General features: G+C 39.6%; 1 protein-coding gene across 6 annotated transcripts in view; it reads left to right on the top strand.

Moving 5' to 3' along the window:
• The window catches only part of ENOX1 (ecto-NOX disulfide-thiol exchanger 1), a 376196-nt gene that overhangs the window by 281378 nt on the left and 76046 nt on the right, over positions 1–18772 (top strand). For all 6 annotated transcript variants that reach the window (XM_065678197.1, XM_065678195.1, XM_065678193.1 and 3 more), the window contains one exon: positions 4978–5190. In XM_065678197.1, coding sequence (XP_065534269.1) covers positions 4978–5190 — 213 coding nt within the window. The remainder of the gene's footprint in view (positions 1–4977; positions 5191–18772) is intronic.

Here is an 18772-nt window from a genome sequence, read left to right as displayed (position 1 = left end):
TACATTTGGCTGCAGTTCTGTGGTGTTTGCATCTCAAACTGGCCTCTACCACTTTCCTGCAATAGCTGAACTGGACTTAGTTTGACAAACTGGAACTGGAGTGTGATGAGCTGAGCAGCTCGAGACAGCCCTGAGGCCAGTGTAGCCATGAGCAAAGGGTAGTGCTGAGTAGCTGGAGATGAGGCAGGGTACACAGCATCTTCCTATGGGACAGCTACAGCTGACAGAAGACAGGCTGTCAATCAGAGGTAAATAGATGAGACATATCCCATGACTCTTATCCCCTGTTGCATATGCTGCAGCACAGACATTCTCAGTCCTCACAAGAATATCTTTTTTTTTTTGTTTGTTGACTGGATTTCTATTGGTCAGGTCAGGGCTTAGCATGAAGACACACCAGACCCTTCCCATCTTCTAGAAGGGACAGATTAAAATGAGATGATTAGTGCAACCCAAAACATATGCAGCCAGCATAGGAGCTTTCTAGGTGTAACCATCAGAGTAAAGAACAATAGCTCTCTCTTTTCAGCATCCCCTTGCAAGCCTAGGAGATTGCATTAGGGGAGCAACATTAGGGGCAAGAGATAGTATGTGCCAAGCCTGGACAACACCATGGCCCATAGGACAACGTAGAAGAATTGCTGTGATTTGTTGATTCAAACAGCACTTGAAGTCTCAAGTGTCGTATGAATCATCTCAGATACTTTTCAAACATTTGAGAAAGCCCAGAGTTGGGAAGATACTAACAAGGCTAAAAGCAACTGTAGCCCAGTGTTTGATCTTGTCCTATCTAGAGGTCCAGGATACAATGCCGCTCTCAAAATACATAAATATAAAGTTAGTTACATTTTCAGTATATCTATAAATGTAAAAATTATAGTAATGAGTGTTTCAGTTCCTGGCTTCACGGTGATGGATTAGTCTATCTCTTGTCGAATGGCTAAGGCCTTAGACACCATTACCCAAGTTGTGAAAGCACCTTATGGAGGTGCTTAACACTGAGAGACAAATAGTCACAACATTTCAGATTACTCTGAGCTGAATTCTGCCCTGTGTTACAGCAAGAAAACTCAAACTAAAAATAAAATCTCTGTTTTCAACACTTTTTCCCAGTACACCATTTTGTAGCATTTCTTGTCATAGCTTCTTCTTCTAAAAAGTTCATTCCACTTGGAGTTGCTTAAATTACAAGCAGAAAACTGCAAAACATTTGTCAAAAAATATTCCTTTTTTTTTTTTTTTTAATATAGAAATATCCCTGTTGACAATTTCCCAGGCAGCTTAGGGATACATTTTCTTTCCTTTATGCTTCATTTCATCGAATTTGGGAGCTAGGATTTAAGCACAAAATATCTTCAGTTAATATCAGAGAAATTTGAAATATCTTATCTCTAGAGAACTGTGATTGAGTCTAGCAGCACCTGGAAATCTCAGTACAGACATCCAGAGAGCCATCCTCAATAGATGGGTAAATATTAAAACAACATAGTACACATCACAGCTTGCAGTAAAACTGAAAACCTAACACAGGTACACAAATGCTGGGTAGGTGGCTGTATTTGGTGTACTTGTGTAACAATTGGGTTTACTCTGACTAAATGTAGATGTCTGTGGCAGAAATGCCTATATTTGAGCAGGTCACCCCAGGTTCCCATTAAAGCTGGTTGAAGCAGGCACTTCTGGGGCACAGTTCACCTCACTATCAAATGCAGCTAAAACAAGACTGGTGAAGCCTGTCCAACAAGTGTCCATCTCTTGCAATTGAATGTACCAGGATCCTGGGGTTACTAAATCAGATGTTTACATAAAGGAGATGAATCCTGCCTTATTTGCTTAAAACATGCTGTAACTTGAAGGAGAAAAAGCTTTAGGTGTGAGAAATGATTTGTCGTGTGCTCATTTTAAAAGAACAATTACATATGGGATCATGTTTTATATGAGCAAATTTATTTTAATGGTATGTTTTTAAACACTGCATGTTTATGTGAATCCTACTGCAAGGAAATAATTTTGAACAGAATTAGGAGTTTTGTTTTATTTTTTTAACGAATGGCTGCAATCATGAGGCAGTTCATGCTCTGCTTAAATTAGATTCTATTGCTGCATTTCTCCTACTATTTATCTACTAAATAAAAAATAAATGAACAATCTGGTATAAGAATCTGATTTTCTAAATGAACCTCTGATTGCTCAGAAAGAGTCACTGCATTCTGGATGAAGAAAATTAATTCACGATGAGTTACCTTATGCCAGTCACTGAGTAGTCAACTCAAATATAAAGCTTAAAAATGAAGGTGAAATAAGGAAATTTTAAAACTGTAGAGAAAAGATTTTATTAACTAATGTGCTCCTGTTGTGCATGTATTACCCTCTAGCATTTTTTAATGCATCTTCTAATTATGTAATCAATGAAGATGCTGATGTTTACCAATGAAGGGATTTTTTCCTTCATTGGAAGGAAATTCGCTATTGCAGAGCCATGAATTAACTGTAAGAGGTCCACAGACCTTTGCAGCTCCCTGGAAGTATGGTGTGTTGAAAACATGGGCATGGGTTGAATTGATGTGGCAGAAGGATGTCATACTTATGAATCTTCCTTACATACACCAACTTTGCCCAATAAAAACAAAAGGAGGGGTATTTTAATACAGGAAAACAACATAAAAATGTATACTGGAGAGAGATTAAAGAAAGAAAAAGAGAGAATGTTTCTGTGCAACTGATTTTCCTCAGGCACCTCCATGAAACATTTTTGCTCAGTGCTGCGCACTGTTTCTGCACAGGTCACAGTGTACCTCCTTAGAGGTGCTTCCAAATGTGCATCATTTCTCCCAACTTTGCTGTTCATGTCTTGACATAGATTGAATGGAATAATTGACTCTAAATGGTACTTCTGTGTTGGGTGATAAATTATATGTGATGATCTACAATAATGTCTACAAGGAAAAAAGAGGAACGTTCATCTGTAGTTACTCTCTACTCACAATCAGGCACATCACTGGTGTTAACAGGCTGGTGCCATCCACAGAGTGACCTGGCGGTACAGTAGGTTGGAAATTGCATGATAACATTGCCAGAAACCATTGCAGTTATTGACTAATATAATAAACATCATGTTGCAGGGATGAGTTCTTGGCTGTACTGGATCTGTGGCATTCAGCTCCCATGCATTTCAGCAAGCTGAACATTTTGCCCAAGCCCTTTGAAGACCTTTATCCTAGTGTTTTCTTACAATGAAGAGGTTTTGCATGAGTCTTATTTACATTTGGCTTTTCTGAGGCCCATATTCTGCCAACCTCACTCGTCGGAACTACTTAATACATACCTGCCACATATGTATCCAGCAAAGCTTGGAAGTGGAGTCTAATCCAAGGGGGCAATATGGAAAGAAAAGATGTCCATCTGACTTGTTTCTCCCCAGAGACAATTATTTAATGAATTATGATGATGAATTATACGTTAATGCGATGTTACAACAGCTACATCGTCGTACAAGGAAGGAAGATACGATATTCTTATTTTGCAGTTTTTTTCAGGGATCTTGGGCAAACATGCCTCTCCAGCTGTGTACAGCAAAGCCTATTGCTGTAGCTGAAAGCATGTTTCACTTAATAAGATGCTAAAGATCAGGCAATGTAAAATGTATGCTTCACAGGCTGTGGGGACAGAGCATGTCACTAGTTCTCTCTGTACCATAGGCTTCTTGCCTTTTAGGGAAGTGATTACTGATTCAGAATAGAAGCCCAAATCATTGCTTAAGAATTAGTATTTCATTGTTCTTTGTACGTGGAAAGCAGAGTCTTATAAACTATGTCCCACATTTCTTCATCCTGTAACATGGTTGGGTTTAGTGTATTCCAGGTTTCATTTTAAGTGTCTTCTGGTTATAACTATACTACTTCTCCCACCATAGCTGTTAGCTTCTCTTATAGAAAGGCATACCTACTACCTAAAATATATATATAAAGAAATCTAACCAAGAAGCTAGAGCTGATGCTGAAAATGATTTGTTGGGAAATTGAAGTTTTATAGAATAAAATCCTGGGGTAAAAATAAGACCAAATTACACAAAAATGGTTCCACAGAAAGACACTCTGTTATAATAATATTTTCTTGCAGTTCAGTCTGAACGAGGCTTAAAAAGAAATATGTCCTTTTAATCCTGATGAAGGCAGAAGTGTAATGGATGCTGCACTAAAAGTCTTCTGAGGAAGCTGAGAGCACTGTCAGAGGAAAGAAGATTACTTGTGGAGGGAGCGCACAAAATCTAGCCACCAGTTTTGGCAGTCTTTCTGCAGAGAAATATAACTTCAGTTACCTGTAACCGTAAAGCTGTAAGCCAGATGTTTGCCTGGATTCGGCTGGAATCCTTTAAAAAAAATATGTAAACCAAAATACAGACAGATCATACAAAACAAATACAGACACATCATCTGTTCAAAGCCGTTCCTTGTAATTAATCAATGCTTTGAGGAGGAATTGTTCAGCCTTATCATTGTTCATTAATTAAGAATGTGATGTTAGTGAAATCCATTGACAAAAGTACAGCTGAGCTCAAGCTTCAAGGCTGAGCTTTTGGACGAGCAAATTAACGCAGACACATTTCATTTCTTCAGTGGGGTCCAGTAACATAGGGGTCTCCTCGTTCCCACTGTAAGGTCATTCCATATCACTGAATGGCTTAAGGGAGACATTGTGAAAGTAAAAAGTCAGGCCATAGGAAAGGGGGGAGGGGGTGCTTTTTGTTGTGTGAAAGCTATTAAAATAAGCAGGAGACAAATCTTGAGGGAAGATTTATGTAGCTTCATGTGCAGTATTGGCTTTTTACATCTGATAGAACAAAGGACCCCAAAGTTGCCCAAAATGATATACTGCAAGCAGGATTTATGGTGATTTTAATGTGACACAGAGCAGAAAATGTGTTCTCGGCAGGATATTTATGCCTGCAATTTAAAACCTGTGCGTTGATTGTTCTAGATGATAGCAAGTTTTCAGAGGCCATCACAGTGCTGCTTACCTGGATTGAGCGAGGTGAGGTGAATCGTCGCTCTGCAAACCAGTTTTATTCGATGGTGCAGTCAGCCAACAGCCATGTCCGCCGGCTCATGAATGAAAAGGCTGCTCATGAGCAAGAAATGGAGCAAGCCAAGGAGAGCTTCAAAAATGCCTTAACAGGGATCCTCACTCAATGTAAGTAACTCCTTTTTGTCCACTGTTGTTGTAGTGATAGTGGTGGTGGTGGTAGTAGTTTTTTGTTTGTTTGGGGGTAAGTAGTTGCAATGCAGTCATATTCTACTTCATATCCTATTCCATACTCTATGGCAATTTGGAGCAACAAGGACCATTCCTAAGAGCTTATTTCTCAAGGTGAGCAAAGTTTCAGTAGTTTTTTTATTAACAGATGAAGACGTGCTCTATGCATAATGTCTACTGTTGCTTAGACATAACGCTTCAGGAACAGACCAGACTCAAGCCTTCCTGCTCTGAGCAAAGATCATGCTTATGTGGAGAGAAGTGATATGTAGCCTGTGTGTTGCAGCTAGTTAACTAGGACACTTACAGAATAGAGGACAATTAAGTTATTTTCTTAGTCTGGGTTTAGGTAAAAGGAAGGAGGATTCAGCAAATTTTAGGGACATATTCAAATTGTACAGGTCACCCCCAAAATAGAAGAAAATACTGTACTGCTGCTGGCTTTGGGACTGCTTGGCTGATATAATGCCAGTATTAATTTGTCAGATAAACTGCCTTAAATATTCAGTGCTGGCAGCTATTTTCTTAGTATAGAAATATAATCAATGAAGTTATCTTAATGAGGCTCTCTCATAAAACAATAATAGGGATACTTACCTAGAAGTGTTCTTCAAATGGAAGGAAAGAGAAAAGAGGAGAGGAGAGGAGAGGAGAAAGGAGAGAGGATTAAAAAGAAAATATGAGAAGACAGGAGAAAAAACAACAAGAAGGAGGAAGAAAACTGATTTCCTTGTTGCTGGATTTTAATATGTCTACTCATGGCTGCTCAAGCAAGAGGCTTTATGATACTCAGAAGGCTGGAGCCTGAAGCCAGCTCTCACATGCAAGTTAAAAATGAAAACCAAGACAATTTTCCAGATGGAGGGCAACGCACTTGTTTGTTACACTGTAATTTCTGAATCATACTCCTAATCTTTGCATTAAAGACTAAGCCCTAAATGCTTTAATGCAATATTTTTCTGGTCCCTCAGTGGTCATCCTTCAGAAGTCAGGGCTGGAAGTATAAATTTGAATGGGCTTGCCTTGGTTAAGAGAGCAGCCCCTGGAAGCGTCCTGCATATGTGATGGAGAGTTCATCAACCCAGAAGACCAGTTCACCCCAGCACACTAGTTAAATGTCCTTCTATTTAAGAGCTTAGATACATGAATTTATGAAAAAAGATTTTGGGCCAAAAGCATTTGATTTCTGAGTACATATGTTCAGTGAGTAAATTTTAAAGACCAGCTAATTCCCTTCGTGATTTGCTAGGCAATGCCATCTTCCATCTCGCCATCTAAAAGACAGTGTGAGGAGCAGAGATGCAGGCACCACACATGGCCATGCTGTTCAGTTCACACCAGGGCCTCTGCAGTTTTGTTTGCAGCAGCCAGCCTTAGTGCTCAGAAATGCCTTCTTCAGCTGCCTTAAAAAAAAATCCCCCATTGTCAGCAGGCAGAACTTTAGTTAAATCAGTCTAAATTAGCCCATTTGTCACCAACTGTTGTAGAACATCTGTCACTTGGAAATAGAGATCCCTGTAGTTTCAGGTGGAAACTTGCAGTTTTGGCTCTCTGGTTTGTTCCAATAATGTGCTGAATGACGAACTTATGAAAACAGAAATGGGTCTAGCTTCAGTACATGAGTTTTGCAGTGCCACAGTCACAGCTATGCCTGGAAGAGGAGAATTTCTGACGGATCTGGCCTAGGAGGACAAGGTCAGCAAAAAAAGAGGCTCAGAGAAGGGTGTTGCACTCTGTGGATTTTATAAGAACAAATTTTACGAGCTTTCCAGATGTTCCACATTGGTTATTTTATAAACATCATAAACACTGGCCATTATTAGCATTAGTGTGTCTAACTGAAATGCTCTGCAAACTTGCTACAAACAGATGGATAATTTTTTGCTTTACTCGTGTATATGCCTAAGATTGCTAAACATGAGACTGTGAAATGAGCTTCCCTTTCTCAAGAATTTTCCTGTACTTGAAGTGATCTGAGGTTTTCATGCATCCTTTTCCATTGTTTACCCACAGCTTTGTCTAATCTATGTCACTTGCTTCATGAAGAAGAATTTGAAAATACTAGATGTCCAAAATAGGTGTGTGTGATCTATTAAATTCTGCAGAGTGACAAAAATAACACTTCTGCTGTTGTGCAGTAAGGATCCAAAAGTCTAGTGTAATGCTGCAGCTATGTGGCCATTTGACATAAATATTACAGTACTTCTAAAATACCATGTGGCATTTGTCTTTCATGAACTAGGTCAGATGTCCAACTCTGAGCTGACCATTCTGAGCTTTCTTTGCAGTCAGCAGAGAAAATTAAGCATCTCCAGGGAATGAGTCATCAGACCAACCTCATGGTGCTCTTCCAGTGAGCTGAATCATCCCTTGAAGATGCTGTTATTTCTCTGCTACCCATAGAGGATTCGCAGGGGGCCTAGTTCAGAACCAGGTGTCCAACTTTTTACATGCCTTACGCAGGGCAGATTAAGCGCACTTACTGTGTGTAGTCTTGATATAGAAGGACGTAGTGTAAGTGAAAAACTTGGGGTAAGATAAAAGTGCAAGCATTGTAGCAGTGAATGTTAAGGGGAGTAAAGAAGAAATACATTAAGAAAATGGACTTCAAGTGCGCTCACCTGGAACACACGCACATCAATGTAGGTCTTAGTATAAAATGCTTTCTTATTAATGAGGATTAGTGTGGCCAGAACATTTCATCATATAGCCCAACTACTAAAGAAGTACAGGTATTGAAATCCCTGCTACACATTTCTTCCTGGAGGTATTTAGAAGATTACCAAGAGGATTACCCCTAAAAATTTGGGTCAAGTGTTCAGCATGTGAATTAATTACCTGACCAGGATACTTGTGCCAGGATAATCTGTGAAATAAAGTGTATTACTGCTGTCAGACCACTAATTTACGGCCCCTGATGTAAGTTTTGCAGGGAGTCTTAGTGTTGTTATGGTGCTTCTTCAGTTATTTAAGGGATAAAGAGAGAAAAATGTCACTTCCTTCTTTTTTATTAAATCACTTAGTTTTTCAAGATTTGAATCAGTGCTTAAAATATTATTGTTTTCCAGGAGTTCTGATGTTTCTGTCTTTGTGGTTTGATTTCCAAATTCTTCCAGTTTGCTTCCATGTCACAGTTACATGTGACACTGCCCCCTGACTTTCCATGCATCTCTGTTTCATTTCCTCTCAAACCACCTTTTCAGCCTAAGACTTACAGATGTTGATCCTCATGTTTAAGAAAAATGGAAGCCCTAGAGACATCTGCATTGGGCTGGTTTTTTAGGCTACACCAAAGCTGCAATTCTCTCATCTGACTTTCTCCTCCATGCACTGTAAACTTCATCTACCTTTTATTGAGGTTTCAGACTATTTAGTGCAGTCTCCACGATAACATTTTCAAAAGTACCTATAAGTGAGTGGAGATGCCAGATCACATATTCGAAAGCTAATTTGATATCTCGAGAGTGAAACATACAAGGGAGTGGAAGTATCCAAGTGTGCAAGTAGGTAGATACACAGTGTAATGAACAGAAGTGCCCCATGGCTGGGTACTGAGCAATTTATGACACTCATTTATTTGGTCATTTTTGTCAATTTTAAATTGCCTCTTTAAGGGACTTTAGGCACAAGGTCCACATCAGGGTCTATGAACCAGCCTCTCTCATGCTTGTGGTGGAAAATAGGAGGGTGTGTTTTTATCATGGAGCCCCCCAGCCGGATTACCTCCTTGTCGCGTGGTGGCCTTCGCTTTCATTCTCTCCTTGAACTTCCGGGAAGTTCAGCGCATAGTAATGAGGACTACCTTTTGGAAAAATGTGTTTAAATATCCTGAATACCAGTGAAGGAGCTGAATTTAAGCCTCCTTTCTTTCAAATGTGCTCTAAATGGTGAGGTCCGGTGTTCTGAAAGGTAGTATTGACCTTTCTTTGGGTGTTTGACAGACAGCTTTTAGGCACCTGATTCAGAATGAATGCCACCGAGAGGGAGATGTCTCTCCAGGAAATTAGGGTATTTTTTTGTCCCCCTGCCTCATGTAACACCACACTGTACAAAGAGAGCAGCTGTATCTATGGCACATCCCCGTCTAGGTAATGTGCCCTGCAGCTAGTAAGGCAGTGGCAATCCAGTGTAGCAATCCCCAGCACTCAGTATTCAGGGCCAGTATATACCAGTAGTCCATCCTGATATTCCCAGAGGACCTTGTGGACAAGCTATATACCGACAACTTGTCTTTTCATTTCAGCTACTAAATGTCGTGCCATCATAATAAACAGCAAAAGCAGAACTGTTATGAAGTTTAACACAATTTATATGTGACGGAATGCAATCTTCATTAGTACTGCTGGAGTGTATGTAATTTGTAAAATAGACTTTTCCACTAACTAAAAAGAAAGTGTTGGGATCTTTTTCTTGGTGCAGTTCTAATTGTGGTCAGGGACCCAAACCTTGCAGTTTTTTAGCCACTTATGACATTTTAAAGTACAAAGATTCATATCTGTGGATAAAAGTGGCATTATTAATTCTTTCAAAGAAGGAAAGAGACACCATCTGAGTGAGGCCCTACTTTGCCTGGACAATAGGCTGATTTCTGAGATGGTCAGAAAAAGCACTGCAATTTTCATAATGTCACTGGTGGACATTTGCCACAAAAGCCATAGTGGTGGGAGTGGAAAAGCCATCTGCATGTGAGTGGTACCCCAGCTTTGCAATGATCTGTGATCGGAGTGATATGCTATCCTCTAAATCTAACAGCTCCCACATAGGCACACTTTGGTACTATGCTGGTATTGGTGAGGGAAAAAGTGGGGAGTAACTCCAGGGCAACTGGAGTATAAGGCACCATCTAAAGCAAGTGCACAGCACCACCAGCAAGAACCTTATGACAACTCTACCTGCCATTGCCTGCTTCGATTTTTTGAAAATACTCTCAAGATCTGAACTGCATAGTCCAGTTCCAGTCACTGTGTAGGTATTCTTCTCCTTTTGCCATCCATTGATAAAAACTAATTTTTACTCCACAGCTCAATATACAGGGTGCCTGACACTTTTTTTCTGCTGCTAATAAGCTAGTTTGCTTCCTTATGCTCTTGTATTGCATGTAAATGTGTAGATGGAAGTAGAAACAAAGAAATCTTTCAAGAAGTCCTGAAGCCAGAGAGACCTGGAATTATGAGATTACGCAGTTTTCCTGATTAGCTTGTTGCTAAGCATCCTTAGCCCTTTTATTCATGACACAGGATATGAGACTAGATGTACCTTTGAGCTGATTCAGTAAGGCTGTTCATGAAGAAGAATCAAAGATTTGAGGAGCAGACCTTTGTGTGTCATGACACACCATGTGTGTCATGTCCCCCTCCTTGGGAAGGTCAGGATTTTCCCCTTGAGTTTAACCACCCTTACTATTGAAGGACTTCAGTGGTGTATTAAAGTGCACTGACTTTTTATCTAATAGCTAATAGGTTTTTGCTATAAATACCACTCTCCCCCCCAAAAAAAAATAAAAAATGAAAAGGAAGTTAAATAATTGTAAAGGGAAATGCATTCTCAACCAACTGAATACAATTGTCTCTTCAGGTTTGTTCATTTTCATTCTCTGATCTCTATATATGACTAGATGTGTTTTAACATTGTCAGTGCCTTCACAGATAGGATCTGATTTTTTGATATAAAATGGCAGAAAAAATATATAAAATCCTTTTTGAGTTTTCTTCAATAAAGTATTGAGATCAGTTCTGTTTTTTGTATTACAGGCTCACTTCAAAAGTTGCTCTCTCACTTTAGAAAAAGTAGAATTTACATTGCTATGATGGTGATTACTAAAATCACCATCTTATCTGATTTGCTTTACAATCCTCACTGAAGTCCTTTCTCCCAGTAATCCTTCCACTTTTTAGTATATTCTCTTAGTACTAAAAATGGAGCCAGTTTCATTACAGATATTGAAAGCATGCTGGTTAAAATTCTCTTAGAAGTCAGGCTTGTTATACACATTCATGCTTTCCGAGAATTCTTTCAATTGCTCTGCATTAATAAAAACTTTTAAAAGGATTTTCCTGCTCTTTAATTGTCCAGGCTTACACTCTTTCTTTCATTTGCCAGTGACTAATTCAAAAATATGAGCTTACTTAATGTGCAATTTTTAGGTCATCATTAAGCTCTTTGTGAAAGAGATTGAGTCATATAATGTGTTTTTACAGTGCAACCCAGATCTCAGTTGGTGTCATAGAATGCCATTATAATACAAATAAAAACATTAATCATTCATGCCATTAGTTGCCACTGTTACTTTCTACCTTGATGTATTTGTAAAAAAAAAATTAAATACAAAATAGCCTCCACAATCCATCCAGTCCCTTTTGATTAGCTCATTTAGTTAGTGTGCTCTTTGCTTGCTTCTGTACCAATAATTTGTCCAGTAAAGCTCAGCTGGGTATCTCTATCCTTTTTTACTTGTCCTCCCATTTTCTGTCTCATGGACACGTGTCCTCAAAAGCATTTCTATCCAGGATGCTGTGGCAGTAGCAGAGAATAGAGATGAAAGACTCCTTTTCTGTTTCACCTTGCATTCTTACAATTCCTTTCCACTTTCTGGTAGCACAACCCTTTGTGGTTGCAACCTGTAGTGTTTCAGATAGCTTATTCCTTTGTGTTTCATTTTCTTTGAATTTCTTTGTTCCTTTCATTGTCTGTAGCCTTCACTCTACCTAAAGTCAATAGGAATCTTGGTATCGATTTAGGCATGGCCAGAATTTCAACAGAAGCTCTTCTCCTGTTACTTTTAAGACCTTTTTTTAATTATTATTATTTTTATCTAGGCCATTAAATATGCATGGTGGTTTTTAGCAAAATCAAAGCACTGACTCCAAAGAGGTTTCAGTCTAAAGCCCCAGTTTGGCAAGTCACACCTCTTGCATGGATCCTGAAGATTTCATAGATGATGAAGCAAAGCTGAAAGCAAATAAGCATGTGCTTGAATCGCATGGAAATCTCTGCTTGATTTTGAGCAGCTTTTTTGAGTAGAGAAGGAGGTAAGGGCCTGATGCTTCACAGAACTGAATTGTAAACATTGTATGGAAATGAACAGTAAGGGATGGGAGTAAGACATTAGAGCAAAGAAGGAAAGTTGCAGGGTTCACCCAAAAGGTTTTCTGAATTGGTTGTGCATATCATGCAGCCTGCATATCTAAAACTCTCTATGGTGGTTATAAGTGAATGAAAAAAACTTATGAGTATGAATATGAATAGCCCTATGCAACTATTACTGATTGAAATACTTCCTTCCTTCAGTAGGCACTAGTCTTGCTCCATGTCAAGTCACTGGATTCGCCATAAATGATGTAGTTCGTGATGATAACTAAGAGATGTTATGAGGGCAGGCAAAAGAGTTTTTGAAAGGGGTAGGCTATGTGGGAGGGAAAGATGGACACACACAGTATGCGGGAACAAATATACAGAAGGAAGATAGACTAGAGGCAGTAAACAGATGAAAACAAGTCATGGCAGGCAAGGAAACATAAGGTATGACAGCAAATGAAGAAGTAAATGTTCCTACAAAAGATGTGTGAGACGATTTTTTTGTTTTAATTGCCAGAAGAGCCTATGGCTGTTGAAGCCTCCTCATCCACCTCCCTCTTCTTTTTCTTTAGCAAAAGAAACCATATTATACCCGAAACAAACAGCCTTCCTGATGTTCTAGAAGCATTCTAATCTGCAGGATCCCTGGACTATTATTACTTAGAGACAACCCACTCGCTAATGAGACCTGGCAGAGTTCAGTCACATTTGTGATGCTCCTTCATCTCAGAGTTCCCTTGGGGACCATTTTTTTAGACAGGCTTACCAAAAATAGTTGTTCCTACATTTGCTATTTTTAAATCTCAGAACTGAAGAAAAGAAAAGGTCCTCCTAACCATAAGTACAATGAGAACAGCTAATTAAATGCAGTGAGTTCAGGATGGCTTACAATCTTGTCAAGATGATGAAGAAAGTAGCATTCATTTAATCTTCCTTTGGATTGCAGGCTGTGGGTTTTGCAGCGCTTGTTTTTTGGGTTGTTTTTTTTTTTTTTTTGCTTTTTTTTTACAGTTGTAAATAAGGTTTGTGAAGTTTGTTCTGTAATATAAGGTACTGTACATTTGTACCTGCCCTACTGTGTTGTGCTGGCCTAATGTCAGGTTGCCGATTGTTGAGAAATGACATGGAGGTGAAGTGTTCTTGTTGAGTCCAACTGATTTGCCACATGGCACAGCGCCAGCATTTGCTGTTACACCAAGCTGTCAGTTTCTTTGTTGTAAATTAAACCATGTTTCATAACCTAAAAGATTTTCAAAGCTTATTTAGTAGACTTGCAGGGCAAACTGGGCTATCTTGAATCAGAGTGTATTTTTTTTATTTCAAAATTTAACAAGGATTATTCTTCCATTTCTAAAGCTAATAATTCTTGATCTAAATAACCCAGACAAGTTACTGTGCAGTTTTCAGTATAAATCCTGAAAATGTGGCATTTTCAGTATCCCCATAATGCTGCTTTTTTCACTCTTCTTCACTGGGTTTCTTAGCTCAAAGAAGAAGAAAGGAAAACAACAGCTGCTGACACTGAAGTTTGGTGGCTTTAGAAGACAAGGATTATGATATGTGCTGCAGTAATTTTTATGTTGTCCTTCATCTGTGTGGAAGAATCTGCTTATTGTATTATGAAAAAATATTTCTATCTACATCACTCAGGTGTAGACCACTGACATTCACTCAGCTTCTTAATAACTCATACAAGCATGTTGATCTGGTGACCTCCTCTTCCGTCTGACTTAGACGGGTCCTAGTCAACACCTCCTGCTGGTCTCAAACACTGTAGGCGTAGTCCAAGGGAAATGTAGAAATAATACATTGTAATTTAAGGGAGGACACTTCGACTTGTTTCTCATTCTCTGTAGTATTCAGGTAGGTGAGACATGGGTGAGACAAAAGAGAAAAACATCCTTCTTCCTTTGGTAAGCCTTGTAATGCTTCTGCAACACTGAGACCTCTGCATCAGGATGAGAGCAGAAGAGATGATGCTGCTAGTAGATGACTCTTTCTAGAGGATTAAATTAAGCTGAGCTAGAGCAGGCTTGTCCATACTATTCAACCATAAGAAAGATGGTGCTCTGAGCCAGCTAGGATTTCTCTGCAAAGTGTGGGTACAGTTTAGAGTTTGGTGCAGGCCAAGTAGTTTTCCTGAGAATGATCTTTTTGGGGAGAGGGAAGGGTTGCTGCTCTATGGACACTCAGCTTGTTGTGCCAATTGGTTTCAGGGAATGAGAATAGTCCATGCCTGGTTTTGATTGCTAGTACAGATGTCATTGTTGCCTTTAGGGCAAGTTGAAGAATAGGGTAGCCTTGCAAGCTGACTTCCTACACAGCAAAACAATTTGGGAGAAAAACCACTGGAGGTACTGTTCTCTTGGTCTGTCCAAAAAGGTAGAATTTAGGGATATAATTGAGAAGTCTTGTAGTTTCCTCCTTTACCATGCTATGTCTTAAGATTTCGTCTTAAGGAACCTACAGCCACCTAGACAGCAAGCAGACCAAACAGTAGCCTCCTCTTCTCCGATGGAGTTGCAGCCACAATTCGACTTCTTTTTGATACCCATGGATTTAATTCTGTGTTGCTTTTTGTTTTGATTAAAACAAACGAAAACAAAAAAACAAACACAAAACTCCTACAAAAGCAAAACCAAACCAAACAAGGATGCCATTGATTTGTGGCAGATGAGCCATTTTGTGTAGCTGTCAAAATCTGTCTTCGCTGAACCAATCTATAACGGTGTTTGCTTACGTACACAGCTGATGACCAGAAGTATGCTTTACTTTAGGACTCATCCCTTGCAATATCTGCAGTCTTGTCCAGGGTGACATTTCCAACTTTTTTGTTTTTCTACTCTGCCAGTCAATGGCAATCGCCTCTATTTCTCCCCGTGTCATGTGAGTTGGGTAACAGGAAGGGGCTGCAGGTTTTCAGCTGTTAATGTGCGAAAGGCAAATTCTTTTCTGAAAATAAACAGTATCATAACCAAAACACTGAGAGTTTGTCCCAGATTAATAAAAAACCCCATATTTTTCTCTCATTACTGTGCAATCTGTCTACTGTTTTTCTTATCGATGTCACATGTCATTTGCGTACGTGCAATTTTAGCCTTGGACTTAATGCTAGGTTCTGTTCAGTATGTCACCAAATGCCTTCCAGGACTGTTGCCAAAAATATTCTTTTTCCTACCTAAAACTGACCTGGAGACTCTAATTCATTCACTTACAGCATCTAGCCTTGACTACTGTAATTCCTTGGTTTGCTGGGCTTGGAGCCAAATCAATTGGCAGACTCCAGCTTAGTCAGAATTCAGCAGCAAGGCTTCTGACCCAAACCACGCCAACTCTATATCCTGTCTGTGCTGTGAATCTATATTTGACAAACATGTTATACATTTACTGTAACAGTTTCCTTTACACTGTAATTTTATGGGTGGAATTTTTCTTTTACCCTGCATGTCAACTGTCGCACTCTCACAGAATTTTTCTGAGCTAAATTGCCATATATTCTACTCTTGCACTTACAGTAATATAGTGCAAAGCGCTTTTCATCCCATATCCCTAATTGGTGGAATTTGGAGTGAAATTCTACGTGAAATCTGGTTATTTTATCTGCCAATGAAGACTTTTGTTTTTATTTTAATACATTGTGTTTCAGTTTCTATTTAGTGTCTTTTGTATTGTGAGGCATTATAAAATATTTGGTTGCTGGTGTTCTTTATTATTACAAGAAATTAAAAATAATCATGTATGGGTGGCAGCTGATAATGTAATAAGCAAAGGAAAAATGGAGTACTTCTTGTCTCCTGAACCCAAGGAGAAATTTCAGCCTTCACTCAATCATGTATTTAAAATAGCCTACTTGATAAATGTAACGGAGGGTAAAAGTGTTCTCTCTACCTCTTAATCTACAGATGAGGCTATAATTTGGTTTTCATTTATTTCTGTTCTTCCGTGGTATTATTATTTTCAAATATCCTGTATCAAATATTCTCTTGCCCTGGAGATATTCTAGTTTTCCATTTAATCCAATCTTGTATGCAACTTCTGGCATCATTTAAGGGATTTTTGTTGTAGTTTCTGTTCTTCCTAGTTTTTCTGGTTGGTTTTACATTTATACTTAACAACAATACCCTGCTCTGGTAACATGTTTTATAGTAGCAGAAACTGAGGTTTAAACTTTCCTTTAATATGCTTTACTATGAGCTGGCACCCCTAATAAAGTGTATTGTAGTCATACCGCATTTGTTAAACATTTTGCAAGTCACCCTAGGCTTAGTTGTTTGGGTCTTTTTATTTATTTATAACTCAGTAGAAAAACAATTAGATAGTAATCCTTTCTCTGAAACATGCCACATAAATTACCAGCTGCAGAATAAGTCATTAGAAAAGTTGCAGTTATTTACATCCTGTAAGTTATATTGATAGGAAAAGCAATGACGTGGTACAGACTCTTCCAGAACAATGCGGATTTTTGAGCTCTAATTTACTAAGGAAGCAGCTTTGCATATGGTCAATGAAAATTTGATATAACATAGAACTTACTAACAGATGTTTGACAATGAATATTTCATATTCCTTAATAATTCTACTTACCAGTCACAGTTGATAGTACAGTGCATTCTAGGGTTCAAGGTGCCTTAGAGAGATAGATATAATCTGTTATATGTCATTTTAGAAATGTCTTTCTGGAGGTCAGGAAATAGCCTAAAAGCCACAGTCAGAAGTGAGACCAGGAACAACCATTTCACTCAGATTCTGCAGATATCAGCCCAAAATCTGGGGCCTCTCTTTGGACAAATCTTAACCAGACATGGAGTTAAAAATCAGTTAACTGGAGAGTTTCTGAGCTAATATAAACTCTTATATATCAAGCTTCCCCTTAGGGGTAAGTCTACCATTCTTACGGGCTGTGTGCTGCTGGATCACTTCCCCACACAAATTTGATCCTGATCAGATGTGGGTACTTAATGTCGTTTCTCCCAATTACACAGAGCAAAGGAGTTGTTATGCGAGCTTTAGGCTTCCAGGGTGTCTGTGGGAGAAAAATGAATCTTGATGAAACATGAATTAGTCTATTAACAAATGTGACCTGGCAGAACAGGTTTATATTGGAAAGACATCAATTTGATTGGTGGACCACTTGGTGGATAAAGAACTGGCTGGATAGCCATACGCAAAGAGTTGTGGTCAATGGCTCAATGTCCAGCTGGAGACCACTAACGTGTGGTGTCCTTCAGGGATCAGTGTTGGGACCGGTCTTATTCAACATCTTTGTCACTGACATGGACAGTGGGATTGAGTGCACCCTCAGCAAGTTCGCTGATGGCACCAAGCTGTTGATACGCTGGAGGGAACGAATGCCATCCAGGGGGACCTTGACACGCTTGTGAGGTGGGCTGATGACAACCTTATGATGTTTAACCATGACAAGTGCAAGGTCCTACACCTGGGTCAGAGCAATCCCAGGCACAGCTACAGGCTGGGCAGAGAAGAGATTCAGAGCAGCCCTGCGGAGAAGGACTTGGGGGTGTTGGTCGATGAGAAAATGAACATGAGCCAGCTTCAGTGTGTGCTTGCAGCCCAGAAAGCCAACCGTATCCTGGGCTGCATCAAAAGTAGCGTGACCAGCAGGTCGAAGGAGGTGATCCTGCCCCTCTGCTCTTGTGAGACGTCACCTGGAGTATTGTGTGCAGTTCTGGTGTCCTCAACATAAAAAGGACATGGAACTGCTGGAACAAGTCCAGAGGAGGGCCACGAGGATGATCAGGGGACTGGAGCACCTCCCGTATGAAGACAGGCTGAGGAAGTTGGGGCTGTTCAGCCTGGAGAAGAGAAGGCTGCATGGAGACCTCATAGCAGCCTTCCAGAATCTGAAGTGGGGCTATAGGGATGCTGGGGAGGGACTCTTCATTAGGGACTGTAGTGATAGGAGAAGGGGTAACGGGTTAAAACTTAAACAGGGGAAGTTTAGATTGGATCTAAGGAAGAAATTCTTTCCTGTTAGGGTGATGAGGCACTGGAATATGTTGCCCAGGGAAGTTGTGAATGTTCCATCCCTGGCAGTGTTCAAGGCCAGGTTGGACAGAGCCTTGGGTGACATGGTTCAGTGTGAACCCTGCCCATGGCAGGTAGGGTGGAAATTGATGGTCTTAAGGTCCTTTCCAACCCTAACTATTCTATGATTCTATGATTCTATATTGGATTGCCATCTCATGACACATGAATGCAGGGGTTTGATGCAACACAAAAAGATGTGAAGGCACTTTCCTGTACTATCAAGCCATGGAATTGGTTGCTTTTTAGCTCTAATGTAAAGCTTAGAGACCTTTTATGTTGGATGTTACCTGTGGATATTTGCAACACTTCATAGCCTAGACTGCCGTGAAATTGCTGTACGTACATTGACAGTTTCTCTGAAAAGAGTAGTGGGATGTTGGTCTTTGGTACGAGCGAA

The sequence above is a fragment of the Lathamus discolor genome, chromosome 4 (assembly GCF_037157495.1).
Source record: "Lathamus discolor isolate bLatDis1 chromosome 4, bLatDis1.hap1, whole genome shotgun sequence".
NCBI lineage: Eukaryota > Metazoa > Chordata > Aves > Psittaciformes > Psittacidae > Lathamus > Lathamus discolor.
Note: the sequence above shows the minus strand (reverse complement) of the source record. Positions and strands in the feature narration are given on the sequence as shown.